The sequence below is a fragment of the Rutidosis leptorrhynchoides genome, chromosome 1 (assembly GCF_046630445.1).
Source record: "Rutidosis leptorrhynchoides isolate AG116_Rl617_1_P2 chromosome 1, CSIRO_AGI_Rlap_v1, whole genome shotgun sequence".
NCBI lineage: Eukaryota > Viridiplantae > Streptophyta > Magnoliopsida > Asterales > Asteraceae > Rutidosis > Rutidosis leptorrhynchoides.
The window spans coordinates 621941118-621961785 of NC_092333.1; the positions used below are offsets into that span (position 1 = coordinate 621941118).

The 20668-nt window shown below is 31.4% G+C and overlaps 1 protein-coding gene across 1 annotated transcript in view; it reads left to right on the plus strand.

The window, feature by feature from the left end:
• The first annotated feature begins 372 nt into the window (after window positions 1–372).
• Window positions 373–20668, plus strand: part of LOC139848532 (choline monooxygenase, chloroplastic-like) — a 125103-nt gene continuing 104807 nt past the window's right edge. The window contains exons 1-2 of the mRNA XM_071838263.1: window positions 373–498; window positions 631–683. Of these exons, the coding sequence (XP_071694364.1) occupies window positions 373–498; window positions 631–683 (179 nt within the window). The remainder of the gene's footprint in view (window positions 499–630; window positions 684–20668) is intronic.

Here is a 20668-nt window from a genome sequence, read left to right on the forward strand (position 1 = left end):
AAAAGAAAAAAAATAATACATGATAATTGAAAGTGAAGGTGTCGGCCACTAGTATCCCCACTTGCTCCCATACTTTCGTTTTTTTTTTTTTCTTCTTTTTTTTTTTTTTTTTCCTCAAAGTGTAAACGTGTATATATAAAATATAGTATATCGCAGGCTATATAAATAGAACATATGTAGTAGTCGAGTATTTTGGCTGGAGCTCGAAAAACAGAAATAAAAGAACTTTAAAACTAACGGGTTAGTGGTGGTGATAAAGGGAAGGTGGTGGTGATTTCGATTGTGTTGGTTCTTGGATTTGTGATTATCGAATTCAAATAGAAAAAGAAAAGAAAGGTGGTGGATGGATGGAGATGATAAAATGGAATAAGAATGGTGGTTCACGATCAATGTCGAGAGAGATGGAGAGAGGAAAGATGGCGGCTTCATGGTGGTGATATGGTAGTTCGTGGTGTTTATTGTAGATCGGTGATGGTCGAATGTGGTGGTAGTAATATGGTGGGTTTGTTATGGGTTAAAGCTAGAAATAAAAAGGGATGAGCAGTAGCGATTAGATACATGAATATCATTAGCAAACATTTTCGATTTGTAACATAGACAAGGAGATGAGTAATGGTTTTTGATAACAAGGTGACTCGTGAGGTTGGTTATCGGTTGAGAATAGGAGAGAAAGAGAGACCAAGGTGATTGTGGTGGAGTTTAAACGGGTTTATGGTGACTTGGAACAAAGAAAAACTAGCACAGAAAGATCGATGTGTGATGATAGTTGTGATGGGTTCATAGAAACAAGATAGAAGAATGGTTGGTGGTTTTCTATGGTGTTAGAGGTTGGTCGTTGATTGTTGCACAAACAGGAAGGAACGTAAGAGTTATTTTGTGTGCTGTGTTGGGTTGATTTTAGTATTTTAGTTATGTTCCATTCTCAATCATAAAGGAGTAATATGTAAGGAAAGAGATATAGATATTTGATAGTTCACAAGTGAACAAAAGAAGATTACAAATAAAATGATGAAAGGAATCTCTAACTGAATTTGTCTGTGTCTGTGATTGAATCCAATTTGAAATAGTATTAGAGACAGGGAATATAAAAGTTGATTATGATGTAACACCGAATTCGATTAATCATTTGTTTTATATTTATTATTAATATTAATATTAATAGACAAATAAATAAATATATTGATAATAATACAATTAATATTAATAATAATAATTATCATAATAACAATAATATTAATAATAGTGTTAGCATTAATTATTAATGATAATAATTAATAATAATAGTATTAATAATAATAATATTAATACACATTTATTTACATAGCATAAAATATTCTAAATTTCTATATGTAATATTTATAGATTATATATTTCAATAATTATGTATGGAAATTATGTATATATATATATATTTGAAAATAGTATTGTATATAGTATTTGTTTAATGAAAACGAATTGCAGAACGAACGACACACGAGCATTACTATTATTTACTAATTATATTCGAACCCATATCCATATATATTCAATATACTTTTATTTATATATATAGATATATTTTAAATAATAAATATTATAATATCCTATTTTTATTTTATTAATTTTTAATAACAACAACATATAATACTTCAAATTATATATCGAATTATTATTTATATATACCTACACACCTATCTATTTACAATTAACTGTTCGTGAATCGTCGAGAGTAGTCGAAAGTCAATTGAATATATGAACATCGTTTCAAAATTTTTCTAGACTCAATATCACAGATTTTGCTTATCGTGTCGAGAACATATAAAGATTAAGTTTTAATTTAGTCGGAAATTCCCGGGTCATCACATTAACGCACTACCTGTGAAGGTATACGTAGCGTACTTCACTTTGTCTCCTTCAGCACACTTACTTATGGAAAACACCGATTCAACTTTCTCGGTCCACCGTTTCAATCCGATTGGTCCTTCGATCCCATCAAATTCTGAAGGTTTTCAGGTAGTGAATTCCTTGTAGGAGCATCCTACACGATTTCTTGCGCCGTTAGCTGTATTGCTAGACTCAGAGTTATTGTTGGTATGTAGCGCGGCCTGTACTGCGGCTATGTTTGAAGCAAGAAAGGCACGAAATTCCTCTTCGTTCATATTCAAGGTGTGTCGAGTAGTCGGTGCCATTTCCTTCAAAATAGTCAAATAAAACAATTTAATCATACAGAATATTAAGAGTAGTCAATAGTATCTCGTAGCATAATATGAACTCATTTATAAAAGCTTTTTCTTCATATTAGCGTTTTATAAGTTTAAATTCGGGTACTACCTACCCGTTAAGTTCATACTTAGTAGCTAATATACAATTCAACTACTACAATTCCATATGAAAAAATGATTATAATAATATATCACATACAAATATTCTTCAAACTTACAACTTCGCTATATTACATATAACATGAAATATAGTACACTATGATACAGGACAGTTTTGAAGATAAATCTAGTTAATACGCAAGTTGTTCAGCAAAGGAAATAAAGACACGTAATTCATAAGTCCAGAAACAAGTCATGCATTCTGGTTTTACTAAGACGACTTCCCATCCTTGGTCTTGTGGAAAATAACCATTATGACCATAAGCTAGGCAGCATGTTGTAATGTCGTCAAAAGGACGAGGGTTTCGTAATGACCAACAGTCTCGTAATAACCTAAAAACCTCATTTCTTACCCCAATTACCGACTCCGTCACTTGTGGGAACGTTTTTTTTAATAGTTGTAGCCCGATGTTCTTGTTCTCACTTTGGTGAGAAGCGAACATTACTAACCCGTAAGCATAACATGCTTCTTTATGTTGCATGTTAGCCGCTTTTTCTAAATCACGAAGTCCTATATTCGAATATATTGAGTCAAAATAATTTCTTAACCCGTTGCGTAAAATAGCATTTGGGTTCCCCGCAATATATGCGTCAAAGTAAACACATCGTAACTTATGGATTTCCCAATGTGATATCCCCCATCTTTCGAACGAAAGCCTTTTATAAACCAAGGCATTCTTGGAACGTTCTTCGAATATCTTACAAAGTGATCTTGCCTTAAATAGTTGTGCCGAGGAATTCTGACCGACTCTAGACAAGATTTCATCAATCATGTCTCCAGGTAGGTCTCTTAAAATATTAGGTTGTCTATCCATTTTGTGTTTTTATACTGTAAAATAGACAAGAGTTAGATTCATAAAAAAATACTTATTAATACAAGCAATTTTTACATATATCATAAAGCATAAGCACACTATATTACATATATTACACCACACGAATACAACTATCTTATTCCGACTCGCTCGTTTCATCTTCTTCGGTTTTGGTTCGTTTTGCCAAGTTTCTAGGGATATATGATGTTCCCCTAATACAAGCCGCCGTTTTCCACATTGGTTTAGAAAAACCTGGTGGTTTAGAGGTTCCCGGGTTATTGTCACAACTTAAGAAATACGGGTGTTGACGATACATATAAAGTTCATCGGGTTTGGAATCAAATTTCTCTATTTATATGCCCTTTCCCTTATTGTTCTCTTTTGCCTTATTAAATTGTGTTGGGGTAATTTCTATAACATCATCGGAATCCTTGTCGGGATCCGATTCATCGGAGAATTGGTAATCCTCCCAATACTTTGCTTCCTTGGCGGAAACACCATTGACCATAATTAACTTTGGTCGGTTGGTTGAGGATTTTCTTCTACTTAACCGTTTTATTATTTCCCCCACTGGTTCTATTTCTTCTTCCGGTTCCGATTCTTCTTCCGGTTCCGATTCTTCTTCCGGTTCCGACTCTTCTTCCGGTTCCGACTCTTCTTCCGGTTCCTCTTCGGGAACTTGTGAATCAGTCCACGAATCATTCCAATTTACATTTGACTCTTCATTATTATTAGGTGAGTCAATGGGACTTGTTCTAGAGGTAGACATCTATCACATAATATCAAACACGTTAAGAGATTAATATATCACATAATATTCATATGTTAAAAATATATAGTTTCCAACAAAATTTGTTAAGCAATCATTTTTCAAGTAAACACGGTCGAAGTCCAGACTCACTAATGCATCCTAACAAACTTGATAAGACACACTAATGCAAAACTCTGGTTCTCTAAGACCAACGCTCGGATACCAACTGAAATGTCCCGTTCATATTTATTATAAACGTTCCATATTAATTGATTTCGTTGCGAGGTTTTGACCTCTATATGAGATGTTTTTCAAAGACTGCATTCATTTTTAAAACAACCATAACCTTTATTTTATCAATAAAGGTTTAAAAAAAATTACGTAGATTATCAAATAATGATAATCTAAAATATACTGTTTACACACGACCATTACATAATGATTTACAATAGAAATATATTACATCGACATATGTTTCTTGAATGCAGTTTTTACACAATATCATACAAACATGGACTCCAAATCTTGTCCTTATTTTAGTATGCAACAGCGGAAGCTCTTAATATTCACCTGAGAATAAACATGCTTTAAACGTCAACAAAAATGTTGGTGAGTTATAGGTTTAACCTATATATATCAAATCGTAACAATAGACCACAAGATTTCATATTTCAATACACATCCCATACATAGAGATAAAAATCATTCATATGGTGAACACCTGGTAACCGACATTAACAAGATGCATATATAAGAATATCCCCATCATTCCGGGACACCCTTCGGATATGATATAAATTTCGAAGTACTAAAGCATCCGGTACTTTGGATGGGGTTTGTTAGGCCCAATAGATCTATCTTTAGGATTCGCGTCAATTAGGGTGTCTGTTCCCTAATTCTTAGATTACCAGACTTAATAAAAAGGGGCATATTCGATTTCGATAATTCAACCATAGAATGTAGTTTCACGTACTTGTGTCTATTTTGTAAATCATTTATAAAACCTGCATGTATTCTCATCCCAAAAATATTAGATTTTAAAAGTGGGACTATAACTCACTTTCACAGATTTTTTACTTCGTCGGGAAGTAAGACTTGGCCACTGTTCGATTCACGAACCTATAACAAATATGTACATATATATCAAAGTATGTTCAAAATATATTTACAACACTTTTAATACATTATGATGTTTTAAGTTTATTAAGTCAGCAGTCCTCGTTAGTAACCTACAACTAGTTGTCCACAGTTAGATGTACAGAAATAAATCTATATATATTATCTTAAATCAATCCACGACCCAGTGTATACACGTCTCAGGCTAGATCACAACTCAAAGTATATATATTTTTGGAATCAACCTCAACCCTGTATAGCTAACTCTAACATTACTGCATATAGAGTGTCTATGGTTGTTCCAAATAATATATATACATGGGTCGATATGACATGTCAAAACATTTGCATACGTGTCTATGGTATCCCAAGATTACATAATATATTAGAATACATGTATAATACAATATAAGTTAGCTAGGATATGATTTGTATAGAATTGTTAATACTTCCCGTACTTACAAAAATCAAAAAATATCCAATCTTGTTTTACCCATAACTTCTTCATTTTAAATTCGTTTTGGAGTGAATCAAATTGCTATGGTTTCATATTGAACTCTATTTTATGAATCTAAACAGAAAAAGTATAGGTTTATAGTCGGAAATATAAGTTACAAGTCGTTTTTGTAAGAGGTAGTCATTTCAGTCGAAAGAACGACGTCTTGATGACCATTTTTGAAAAACATACTTCCACTTTGAGTTTAACCATGATTTTTGGATATAGTTTCATGTTCATAAGAAAAATCATTTTCCCCGAAGATCAACTTTTAAATCAAAGTTTATCATAGTTTTTAATTATCAAACCCAAAACAGCCAGCGGTGTTACTACGACGGCGTATGTCCAGTTTTACGGTGTCTTTCGTGTTTCCAGGTTTTAAATCATTAAGTTAGCATATCATATAGATATATAACATGTGTTTAGTTGATTTTAAATGTCAAGTTAGAAGGATTAACTTTTGTTTGCGAACAAGTTTAGAATTAACTAAACTATGTTCTAGTGATTTCAAGTTTAAACCTTCGAATAAGATAGCTTTATATGTATGAATCGAATGATGTTATGAACATCATTACTACCTCAAGTTTTGTGGATAAACCTACTAGAAAAGAGACAAATGGATCTAGCTTCAAAGGATCTTGGATGGCTTGAAAGTTCTTGAAGTAGAATCATGACACGAAAACAAGTTCAAGTAAGATTTCCACTCGAAATAAGATTGTTATAGTTATAGAAATTGAATCAAAGTTTGAATATGAGTATTACCTTATATTAGAAAGATATATTACTGTAAATAAGAAAGATTTATTGAGGTTGGATGATCACTCTACAAGATTGGAAGTAAGCTAGCAAACTTGGAAGTATTCTTGATTTTATGAAACTAGAACTTGTAGAATTTATGAAGAACACCTAGAACTTGAAGATAGAACTTGAGAGAGATCAATTAGATGAAGAAAATTGAAGAATTAAAGTGTTTGTAGGTGTTTTTGTTCGTTGGTGTATGGATTAGATATAAAGGATATGTAATTTTGTTTTCATGTAAATAAGTCATGAATGATTACTCATATTTTTGTAATTTTATGAGATATTTCATGCTAGTTGCCAAATAATGGTTCCCACATGTGTTAGGTGACTCAAATGGGCTGCTAAGAGCTGATCATTGGAGTATATATATCAATAGTACATACATCTAAAAGTTGTGTATTGTACGAGTACGAATACGGGTGCATACGAGTAGAATTGTTGATGAAACTGAACGAGGATGTAATTATAAGCATTTTTGTTAAGTGGAAGTATTTTGATAAGTGTCTTGAAGTCTTTCAAAAGTGTATGAATACATATTAAAACACTACATGTATATACATTTTAACTGAGTCGTTAAATCATCGTTAGTCGTTACATGTAAGTGTTGTTTTGAAACCTTTAGGTTAACGATCTTGTTAAATGTTGTTAACCCAATGTTTATAATATCAAATGAGATTTTAAATTATTATATTATCATGATATTATGATGTATGAATATCTCTTAATATGATATATATACATTAAATGTCGTTACGACGATAATCGTTACATATATGTCTCGTTTCAAAATCATTAATTTAGTAGTCTTGCTTTTACATATGTAGTTCATTATTAATATACTTAATGATATGTTTACTTATCATAATATCATGCTAACTATATATATATCCATATATATGTCATCATATAGTTTTTACAAGTTTTAACGTTCGTGAATCACCGGTCAACTTGGGTGGTCAATTGTCTATATGAAACCTATTTCAATTAATCAAGTCTTAACAAGTTTGATTGCTTAACATGTTGGAAACACTTAATCATGTAAATAACAATTTCATTTAATATATATATATATAAACATGGAAAAGTTCGGGTCACTACACGAAATCGATAATACACGCCCGTAACATATCCTCCAATGTTTGATTCGTACGTTCGGTTTGGCCATTCGTTTGAGGATGGTACGTCGTGCTCAATTTCAATTGTGTACCCATATCTTCATGAAACTTTTCCCAAAATCGAGATGTGAAACAAGTATCTTGATCCAAAATAATAGATATAGGAACCCCAATGTGTGATATCACTTCCTTGATGAACAACTTAGCCAAAGTCTCCGATGATATCGCTTCCCAAATGGGAAGAAACAAGGCACTCTTCGTGAACCGATCAACTATCACCCAAATCAAATCAAATTGGGTTCTCGCCATCTTTGGTAACTTTGTAATAAAATCCATGGTAATGTGCTCCCATTTCCATTTCGGGATTTCTAACGGTTGTAACATACCAATCTGCTTTTGGTGTAAAGACCCGTCCTAATCTATCTGGACGAATACATTACATTTGGTTACATCGCGAGGTACTTGACCTCTATATGAATCATTTTACAAACATTGCATTCGTTTTGAAAAGACAAACTTTTCTTACATCGAAAGTTGATGATATGTATGCCATTTCATAATACATCCAACTATAGTTGACTTAATAATAATCTTGATGAACACAACGACTTGAATGCAATGTCTTTTGAAATATGTCATGAATGACTCCAAGTAATATCTCTAAAATGAGCAAATGCACATCGGAAGATTTCTTTCATACCTGAGAATAAACATGCTTTAAAGTGTCAACCAAAAGGTTGGTGAGTTCATAGGTTTATCGTAATCAATCATTTCCATAATTTTAATAGACCACAATATTTCCTTTATTCAATAATCATACACTCGCAAGTGTTTAAAAATCATTCATATGGATTGAACACTTGGTGACCGACATTAACATAATGCATATAGAATATCCCCAAAACAGAAATCCATCTGTATAATATAAACTCGAAGTACTAAAGCATACCATTTTCCAGTATGGGGGGAGTTAGTGTCCGTAGATCTACCTTTAGGATTCGCGTCAATTAGGGTGTCTGTTCCCTAATTCTTAGGTTACCAAGCTAAAAAGGGGCATATTCGGCTTGATAATCCAACCATAGAATGTAGTTTCTATCACTTTTGTCTATTTCGTAAAGCATTTATAAAAGCAGCGCATGTATTCTCAGTCCCAAAAATATATATTGCAAAAGCATTTAAAAAGGGAGCAAATGAAACTCACTCTACAATATTTTGTAGTAAAAATATTCATACGACGAAGCTGAACAATGCAGGGTTGGCCTCGGATTCACGAACCTATATCATTTATATGTATATTAACACATATAATGGTAATCGAACAAATTATATATATTATTATTAGTGATATAATTTTTTTATTATTAATTTATGTATTTCATTATTATTATATAAAAATATAACTTTTGTTATGTTACATGTATCAAATATTTTATATGTATATATTTCATTTGTTTGTTAAAATTGTAATTATATTAATACTGAAATAATATTAGTAGTGATTAAAATAATGATAATGATAATACTAGTGTTAATAATAATGATAATAATATTATTGATCTTATTAGTAATATTTAATGATAGTTTTAAATGACAAATCTTATGATAATAACAGTAGTTTTTAATAAAATGAAAAGTTTAATAGTAATGATTATGAAAATAATAATTTTGATAATAATACATAATACTTAATAATAATAACTATTATAATGATCTTATTACTAATGATAATCTTAATAATAATACTTTTTGTTAATATTAATAATAATAATTCTACTATGATACTAATACTAATATAAATGATAATAATAATAATAGTTTGTATTATTTTCGTAATAACAATAATAATAATAATCATATTCGTAATCGAAATCATAATTTTACTTGTATTCGTATAATTATATTCAACTTCTATAATTTTTATCATATAATCTTTTATTATACAATTACGTCATTAACATGTTTCATATCTTTGAATTCATAATAATAATATAATACTAGCAATGATAATACAATGATAATAATACTAATAATAATAATAATATTAGTTATGATATTACTAATAAATTTTTAATGATAATGCTAGTAATAATAAGGATAATAATATAAATTACATTAGTAATAATAATAATTATATTAATAATAATAATTTTGATCATACTAATAATATTATCTATAATATTTAATAAGAATAATACTTAAAACATTAATAATACTAACAATAATAACAATAATAATAATAATAATAATAATAATAATAATAATAATAATAATAATAATAATAATAATAATAATAATAATAATAATAATAATAATAATAATAATAATTATAATAATTATAATAATTATAATAATAATAATAATAATAATAATAATAATAATAATAATAATAATAATAATAATAATAATAATAATAATAATAATAATAATAATAATAATAATAATAATAATAATAATAATAATAATAATAATAAGGAAGAAAATGTATACCCTCCTAAAAAGGATGCTCCAGACGGGACTCGAAACCAAGACCATTCGCTAACCTGACACATGACTTGACCATTCAGCTATGCTTGATTATCTGTTTAAAACCCATTTCAATTATGTTTAAACTGTCCTCCTGTGATCTCTTCTTCTTCATGATTTAATCGACCAGGGTACTTAACATCCTATCAGTTGGGTTATTTATTTGATTTGAGAATTGTATTGATACATAAAAGGATCGATTATAATATAGGTGTGATGTCGAAGCTTTCTTTTTTTTAAAAAAGATCGTTGTAACAGAGAAAAATAAAGCGAAGAACACGTGAATTGATTTTTGATTTTTGGAATGTTTCAGCTCACGAGTTCAACACGAAATAAGTTTTAAATCTTTCATAGAAACTTTATGGATCATTAATTATACTTAAAACATCAAAACGTGTTCGAATTTCCTCAAGAACAAATCCGTTGACTTTTGAAAAAATTTACTTTGACTCTTAAATTCGAATTCAATTCGATGAATTGAAGGATGAAACTTAACAGATAGATTGTATAGGAGGTTCCTAACAATCCTGCATTATTACATTTTTAAAATTCATTTGAATTTGAGATTTTGAATAAATGATAACAATACAGAGTTTTCATGGTTTTCTGTATATTTTTTTGTTTAAATTCGATCAGACACAAGTCGAAGAGGTTTAGGATTGATAATGGTAAAGGAGAGTGATCCGTTTAACTCTTGATATAATCGATTATATAATGAATGTGGGTATCGACACAATAATCAATCAGACAACAGGAAGATAGAAAATAAAATAAAAAAAATTAAAAGGAGATCGTGATTGTTAACAGAATTGGTAATATGTGTTTAAATTCGATTTTATAACAAGGTTAAGGACAGAAGACAAAGTTTTTAAAGCATGATGTTGATATGCAACGGATTTGATTCTTTAACAAATTATATATATATATATATAAATATATATATATATATATATATATATATATATATATATATATATATATATATATATATATATATATATAATTTATAATAATAATAATAATAATAATAATAATAATAATAATAATAATAATAATAATAATAATTTTAATATTATTAATAATACTAAAAATAATAATAATAATATTAGTATGATAAAAATACTAAGTTTAATAATAACTAATGGTAGTAATAATTATAAGAATGATAAATAATAATACATAGTATTATTTTTATAATAATAATGATAATAATAATTATAACATTAACAATAATAATAACTAATAATATTTAAATTGCAACTAATTTATAATTTTAATCATTATTACAATTTATTTTTAATATCTTTATTTTGTTAACCATATCCATAGGATTTTAGTATTGATTATTATAAGAATAATAGTATTAATAACACTAATAATGAAAGTAGTAATAATATTGTTATGGTAATCATATTCTAAATTGTATTCAAATTTAATATATTACCCTTAAAGTTTATTTATTATGTAACACTTATTTTATATATCTGAATATTTAATATTTATATATTTATATATTTTAGACATATTATAATATACATATAATATTAATTGTATATATATATATATATATATATATATATATATATATATATATATATATATATATATATAGATTCATTTTAATTATTCAATATCTTATTTTACATATTTAACTTTAATGTTTAAATTATATTTTATTATTTCCAATTATTATTACATATATACTTACATTATATTTACATATTTATTTACACACAATTGTTCGCGAATCGTCGAGAATAGTCAAAGGGTAACTGAATATATGAAACATAGTTCTAAAGTTTTCAAGACTCAACATTATAGACTTTGCTTATCGTGTCGGAATCATAAAAGAATTTAAGTTTAAATTTGGTCGAAAATTTCCGGGTCGTCACATTTGGTGTTCGGCCTTAACTTGCAAACACGTGACGCATTGTTCAACATACTTAACAACATCACGTTTCATGCCCGTCCACCAATACTCCTTTCTCAAATCAAGATATTTTGTTGCACCCGGGTGAATGGAATACTTTGACTTATGCGCTTCATCAAGTAGCACTCGTCGATTATCACCCATTTTAGGCACCCACACCCGTCCTTGAAAGGATAACAAACCATGCGGACCTAAGGTAATAGACTCCGTTTGCCCCATGATTCGTTCTTCATGCTTATTATTAACATAAGCTTCAATTTGAATCTCACTAAGCTTTACAAGGAAATCGTTCGTAATAATCATGCGTAACGATCCTACTCGTATCGCCGGATGTTGACTCTTTCGACTCAACGCATCCGCGACCACATTCGCCTTGCCGGGATGATAAAGTATCTCACAATCGTAATCTTTTCCCATATCCATCCATCTACGTTGACGATAATTCAAATCTCGTTGATTAAAAAGATGTTTCAAACTCTTATGATCCGAATAAATCGTACACTTAACACCATACAAGTAATGGCGCCAAATTTTCAACGCGTGTACCACCGCCGCCAACTCAAGATCATGAGTCGGATATCTCGTTTCGTGTTCCTTTAATTGTCGAGAGGCGTAAGCGATGACTTTACCTCTTTGCATTAGAACACAACCGAGCCCATTTAATGAAGCATCACAATAGACCATCATGTCTTCTACACCTTCCGGCAACACTAACACCGGAGCTTGACACAACTTCTCTTTTAATAATTGAAAAGCAATTTTTTGCTCGTTTTCCCAATTAAATCTCGCATTCTTCCTCGCCAACTTCGTCAATGGATTGGCGATCTTAGAAAAGTCTTGGATAAACCGACAATAATAACCGTCCAATCCGAGAAAACTTCAGATTTTCGTAGGCGTAGTCGGTTGTCCCCAACTCTTTACCGTCTCAATCTTCCCCGGATCTACTTGAATACCATCTTTGTTCACAATATGGCCAAGGAATTGAACTTCCCTTAGCCAAAATTCACATTTGGATAATTTTTCATACAACTTCTCCTTCTGCAACGTCTTCAACACACCACGCAAATGATGTTCATGTTCCTTCATACTTTTCGAATAGACAAGTATGTCGTCAATGAACACAATTACCGACTTGTCCAACATAGGTTGGCACACTCGGTTCATAAGATCCATGAATGTCGCCGGTGCATTCGTAAGACCAAAAGGCATAACTACAAACTCAAAATGCCCGTAACGCGTTCGAAAGGTCGTTTTCTCAATATCTTCCTCACGGACCCGCATTTGGTGATAGCCGGACCGTAGGTCGATCTTAGAGAAATAAGTTGCACCTTGGAGTTGGTCAAACAAATCGTCTATCCGAGGCAATGGATAACGATTCTTTATCATCACTTTATTCAACTCCCGATAATCGATGCACATCCGTATACTACCGTCCTTCTTTTTCACGAATAGAACCGGAGCGCCCCATGGCGAAGCACTCGGTCGAATAAAACCCTTCTCAAGTAACTCTTGGGTTTGATTTAAAAATTCTTGCATTTCAGTCGGCGCTAAACGATAAGGAGTTTTAGTAGTGGGAGTAGCACCCGGAACCAACTCAATGCAAAATTCAACTTGTCTTTTCGCCGGAACACCCGGTAATTCGTCTGGAAAAACGTCTTCGAATTCATTAACCATCGAAATTTCACGAATGGATGGTGGCTCTTCACGAGTATCAATTACATGGGCAAGAAAAGCCATACCACCACTATTAAGAAAACGACGTGCCCGTGCAAGAGTGCATATTGGCACAAGTCTTCTCCATCTCTCGCCATGAATAATTAGTTCTCCCCCACTTTGGGTCTTTACCCTAATAGACTTTTCATGGCATGCAATATCGGCTCTATAACGATCGAGCCAATCCATACCAACGACCACATCAAACTCACCCAAAGTCATCGAAATGAGATCGATTTTAAACGCTTCGGAACCGAACACAATATCACAATCATTACAAACATCAACCCCTAGCACCGTCTTACCATCCGCTATTTCAACTTCTACTGGATGACTTAACTTAGCTAGCGGCTTATTAAGTTTAGGCACAAATTTTGGAGAAACAAACGATAAATTAGCACCGCTATCAAATAGGATCCTTGCCGGATTAGAGTTAACCATGAAAGTACCTGAGACAACTTCATTGGATTGCTTGACCTCATCATGGGTCATCAAATAATTACGTCCTCGAGCTGTACCCACCGCCTTCTCCAACTTCTTAACATGATCGGTGTTCAAATCGGGACACTCCGGCCTTCGGTGCCCTTCTTTACCACAATTATAACAAGGAGTTTGCTCGGCGCCTTGGTACAATCACGGGCCAAGTGCCCCCTTTGATTACAATTAAAACACGTGGGTCCATAACTCAAAAAACCACCCTTCTTCACGCTATTATCACTTTCGGAACCCTTCTTGCTCTTTTTGTTCGAAAAGTTCGAATGACTCGAACCTTCAAATTTTCTCTTAGAGAAAGAGAAATCGCTTTTCTTTGGTACTTCCAGTTCGAAGCCCCGGGCTAACTCAAACAATTCCTCAAAAGACTTAGCCATTCCTCGACTAATCTTACGCTTTAACTCATCGCTTAGTGTACGATAAAAATCTAGCATCAACTTGTGATCATCGCCAACATACTCCGGGCAAAAACGAGTTTTTGCCAAAAAGGTCGACTTGAGGGTAACCAAGTCCATTGAACCTTGCTGCAAATTGTGCAACTCGTCCCGGATTTTATCAAGATCGGAAGGAGTTCGGTATTCTTTGAAAAATTCCTTTTTGAACTCTTCCCAAGTCAAGCTCATGCATTGCTCTTCACCATAAAACTTAATTTTATCGTCCCACCATAACTTGGCCTCTTCACGCAACATACTAGAACCGTATCTCGTCTTCTTCTCGGAAGGACACTCCGCGGTATGGAAATCTCCCTCGATGTCGGAGATCCAACATGTGCTTTTCAATCGATCTCTCACTCCATTAAACATAGGAGGTTGAGCATCCTTGAAATTTTTGTAATGGAAGTCTCGCCTCCCATATCCACCATTACCATCACCTCCCTCGCCCCGAGGATGAATATTTCTAGCTTCTAATGCCTCTTCGATTGCGATATTCATTCGTTCGTTTATTAACTCGATTACTTGCCCATCAAACGATTCTTGGAAAACCTTTCGGACATCCTCAAGGAATTCCGCTCTTTGCTTTTTAATGATTGCCTCGACCTTGACCGTGAATTCAGAGTCCTCGCTCGGGCCTTCATTTTCGGTATCATGACCATTTCTCATCTTCATTCTACAAAACGGAATAGGTTAAACAACGAAACGAAGGAAAAGTCATAAATATACCACACCGCTCCATCTTGCTCAACAATCATCGTACATGGCTTGCTTGACACGACTTGAACCCGTAACTGTAGTGACCCGGAAAATTTCGACTAATTTTAAACCAAACTCTCGATACGATTTAATATTTTTGACACGATAAGCAAAGTCTGTAATGTTGAATCTCAAAAATTTTGAACTATTTCATATAATCAAATGACCTTCGACCATTCTCGATGATTCACGAACAACTATTTGTAAATAAATACATATATAATTAAATGTATATATAAATAATAATTTGAAATATTATTTGAAATATTATATGATTTAATGGTAGAAAATAAATATGTAAAATAATATGCGATGTAATAAAAAATATTATGTTATTAAATATCTATATATATATATATATATATATATATATATATATATATATATATATATATATATATATATATATATATATATGATATTATATTTATTTGTTTAAAAAGATATAATTAATATATTTATTTACTTAAACTTGTTAATTAAGATTGGTTATATATATAGAAAGAGAATATATTAAAGATAAATGATTTCGAGCTTAATTGGTAAACGTCGGTAACACTCGGTTGATGTTTTGATAGTTTTAATATAGATATTGTAGATGTTCATGAAGGATTAAAATAAAAGTTGGACTGTAAATTGATTACGAAGATTTTAGATTTGTCAAAAATATTTTTATATTTTTAGTTTAAATTTTAGTACTCCGTACATATTATTTGGTGCAAAAAATAAATAATTACCGAACCTTTTTGATCAGGTTTCAAATAGTTAATGAGTGAAATAATTAAATATATTTAATCTAAAAATTTGGGATTTTTTTAGGAACACTTTTATACGTTAACTGTTTAGCAATGGACACGATATAGCCATCCGGGATAAACTATCGGTAGGAATAAAACAAAACTACGGCTGCTATCCTATTTAAATTACTATGCCTAATTGAAATCAAATTGGATTACCGTGCTTAATGGAAACATATATTATTGTTTTTGTTTTGTTTCTTCACAAACCTTACGGAGTATATACAAATATATACATATACATTACAGAACCACAAACCCACCATACATATTTCTCATCCTATTTCCTTCTTCCTATTTCTCTTCAAGCTCGAACACAGCCACCCTAAAATTCCATTTTCCTTATTCCCTACTAATGATCAAACATATATAATTACGTACATATAAATGATAACACCTACATGCTCGATCAACCATATCACTATATCAAATTCCGTTTCGATTAAGAATCCGTCACCACCTTACATCACCACCACGAACCTCCATTGATAACCATCATCTATCACCCTCTCTTAAATATCACCAACTTTAAACCCGTTGAACCACCAAAAACCCAGGAAGATGAGCACCATCTTCAACCCCGAAACCCACTTCACCATTCTTGTTCCTTTCTTCTTCTTCTCCCTCGCAACCAAAACACCACCCTTATCATTGCTTCACTTGCCGTTACTATTTCTATTTGAGCAGCCCCCAAGGATCACCACCTCATCTCCATCAACTCACCACCATCGGTTGTCACCAAACCGTAGCCACCACCCCATAAATCCACCTCGACAACCATCCTCTCCATTAAACCTTCACCTCATCTCTCTCTCCTCTTTCCTCTCTCTTTTGCAAACTCGCTGTGGTACCTACTGTTTTTCTGTTTGTGGTACCCTACGGATACAACCCAAACAACCACCGAGACACACCATCATTTCACCACAAAAGAACACCCACTTGCATAAATTCGCTGTTTCATTCCTACTACTACTGTTTTGTTAGAACGAAGAAGATGAAAAAGACAATACACGAAAGAAGGAGGATTGATTAGGTGATACATGATGTTATGATGCTACTACTGCACGTAATTTATTTTTATTTCCTTTTGTCGACAAATTACAAAAAGTAATAACCACTTGTGCAAGTTGGTGGCTTAATGTTGTTATCAATTATTTCGGTGGAGCCTGACATGGACAAAACACACGCACGAACACCTCTTTTTTTTTTACTGGACTTTGTCATGGTGGATGGGCTAAGGGTTTGTACTTTGGGCCGTGAATTGTTGGGTTAATTTAGCGTGCCATTGTTGGCCTACCATGTTCTATAGATCTATTTGGGCCGAACCCCATTTTGATTAGATAAATCGTGATTTTGATTTTATGAAGAAACCGGGATCGATGATGATGATAGTGTGATATAGATACGAGAGAGATATTGAGGAAGAAGATTAGGAACGATTATGTGTTATGACGAGTAGTAGATGATGATGAACGTATGTGATTATGATTCATGACTATGGTTTATGATTATGATTTATAATTATGGTTATAAGTTATTATTATGATTATGCTTATAATTATAATTAGGTTAGGATTATTATTATGATGAATACGGTTATGATCATGAAGATTATGATGATCGTGAGATGATTATGATGACGTGAATTAGTGATGTTGTTATGATGAGTATGATGATCAAGTTGATGATGATATTGATTAGGATATTATGATGCCTTGTGTTTAAGTGATTATGATTATAACTAAGATTATGATTTTGATGATGGTATGATTAAATGATGATGTGGATAAAGGATGATGATGATGGTAGATGATGATATAGGATGATGATAAACTAAAACACATGAAACTAATGAACCTGTTCCAGTTATATTTTTTAAGATAATGGATTAATGGACTTAGTTAAAGTGGATTGTTATTGTTGGGCTACAATTTCAAACTTAGGCTGATAGTTTTAGTAGATGTTAATGGACTAGACCATAATTAAAAAGAGTTTTGCTAGATGGACTTATTAAAGAATCAGACTAGTCCATTAATCTAGGACGGACTGCTTTATTGATTGGGCTTTTGGTGAGCTAGAACTTCTGGCCTGTATATATTTTTAAGGTATAATTAGTATTCATAATATTATTATATTTACTATAATTAATATTATTAATGATATAATTATAAACTTTAATGATAATTTCATAATAATAACTTAAATAAGAAGTTATATATTTTGATTATGATATATATTTATTATAAAACTTAATTACAAATATAATTTGTATGTGTGATAAAAGTTATGGTTATAAATTAATTATAAGTATTATTATTATAGATATTATAACTATTATTATTATTACTATTACTATTATCATTCTGTTTATTAAAAAGTGTTAAAATCATCATTTGTATTAAAATTATCATTTTAAATAAGATTACTTTTATAATTAAAACTATTATTATAACTATCATTAATAGAACCACTAATATTATTATCATTATTATTATTATTAATATTACTATTATCATTATCATTATTTTTATCATTACTAATATTATTTTAATATTATTATAATTACTATTACTATTTTAACAAACGAATGTTATGTATATAAAAATGATATAACTAATAAATATATATATAAATTTGTTCGGTTACCATTTTATATTTTAATATATATACAAATGATATAGGTTCGTGAATCCAAGGCCAACCCTGCATTGTTCAATGTCGTTCTATGTATTTTTACTACAAAATACAGTTTTGTGAGTTTCATTTGCTCCATTTTAAATGCTTTTGCAATATATATTTTTGGGACTGAGAATACATGCGCTTTTATAACTGTTTTACAAAATAGACACAAGTAATTGAAACTACATTATATGGTTGAACGGATCGAAGCCGAATATGCCCCTTTTAGCTTGGTAGCCTAAGAATTAGGGAACAGACCCCTAATTGACGCGAATCCTAAAGATAGATCTATCGGGCCCAACAAGCCCCATTCTGGAATTTGGAATGCTTTAGTACTTCGAAATTATCATGTTCGGTGGGTGTCCCGGAATGATGGGGATATTCTATATGCATTTTGTTAATGTCGGTTACCAGGTGTTCAATCCATATGAATGATTATTTTTGTCTCTATGCATGAGACGTATATTTATGAGAAATGGAAATGAAAATCTTGTGGTCTATTAAAATGATGAAAATGATTGATTATGATAAACTAATGAACTCACCAACCTTTTGGTTGACACTTGAAAGCATGTTTATTCTCAGGTTTAAAAGAAATCTTCCGCTGTACATTAGCTCATTTTAAGGATATTACTTGGAGTCATTCATGACATATTTCGAAAGATATTGCATTCGAGTCGTTGAAGTTCATTAGAGATTATTATTAAGTAAATGACAGATTAGGTCATTTATAGTTTGGATATTATGAAATGGTATGCATACCTGTCAACTTTCAATGAAATGAAAGATTGTCTTATAAAAAAAACGAATGCAATATTTGTAAAATGTATCATGTAGAGGTCAAGTAGCTCGCGATGTAATCAACTATAGTGAATCATTTATAATCGATATGGACTTCGTCCAGATGGATTAGGACGGGTTATGAAAGTTGGTATCAGAGCGGTGGTCTTAGCGAACCAGGTCTTGCATTAGTGTGTCTAACTGGTAGTTGTTAGGATGCATTAATGAGTCTGGACTTCGACCTAGTAGTTGTTAGGATATATTACTAAGTCTGGACTTGAACCTGGTCTGCATGTCAAAAGTTTTGCTTATCATTTATTGTCGAAAATTACCTGCTTATCATTCTTAGTCTAGACACATCTTACTGCATTTATTGCATGAATAGTGTATAGACAAAATTCATATCTTAGCGTATCTGTTACTGTAGACTTTATCTGACACGTTTCCTTAATTCCCTTCGTAATCTACGGGATCTTCTGTACTATGTATAGGTATTCTATGTAATTAGAATATCATCTGATATCCGAAAATCATTTCATATCGAAAAATCCTTTATTCAATCGTACAAAATGGAACTCACAACTAGTTCAAATCCCTCAGATTCCGATATGGAGTCCCACTCCAGCTCCGAAAGCAGCGTCACCAGAATGAATCAATCAATCAGCCATCCCCAATTCATCTGATGGGTTCGTAATCTACTCAATCATTGGAGACAAGAAGAAGGCGATCCTTTCCACCAGCCAAATTTCCCTCTTGACGATGAACCTGAAACACTTACCGGTGAATATCACACCCCCAGTTAGGGCCTGGGCAAAATGTGACTTAATATCAAAATATACCAACATATTATAATAACGAGAACAATACTAAATGAGAAAGTTAAACTTTATGGAGTATGCAGCGGAAAATGAAATGTCGTTACAAAGGAGTAAAGTAAATGTTTAAATGCAATAGTAATAAATGCGATAATCTCTTGATCCTATGTCCAAGTAGCATCACATAAGTATTAGATAAGTAAGCTTGAATCAAACAGCACCTGAGACAAAACATGCTAAAGTATCAACCAAAAGGTTGAGTGAAGTTCATAGGTTTAACAAAAGTTTGACCGTT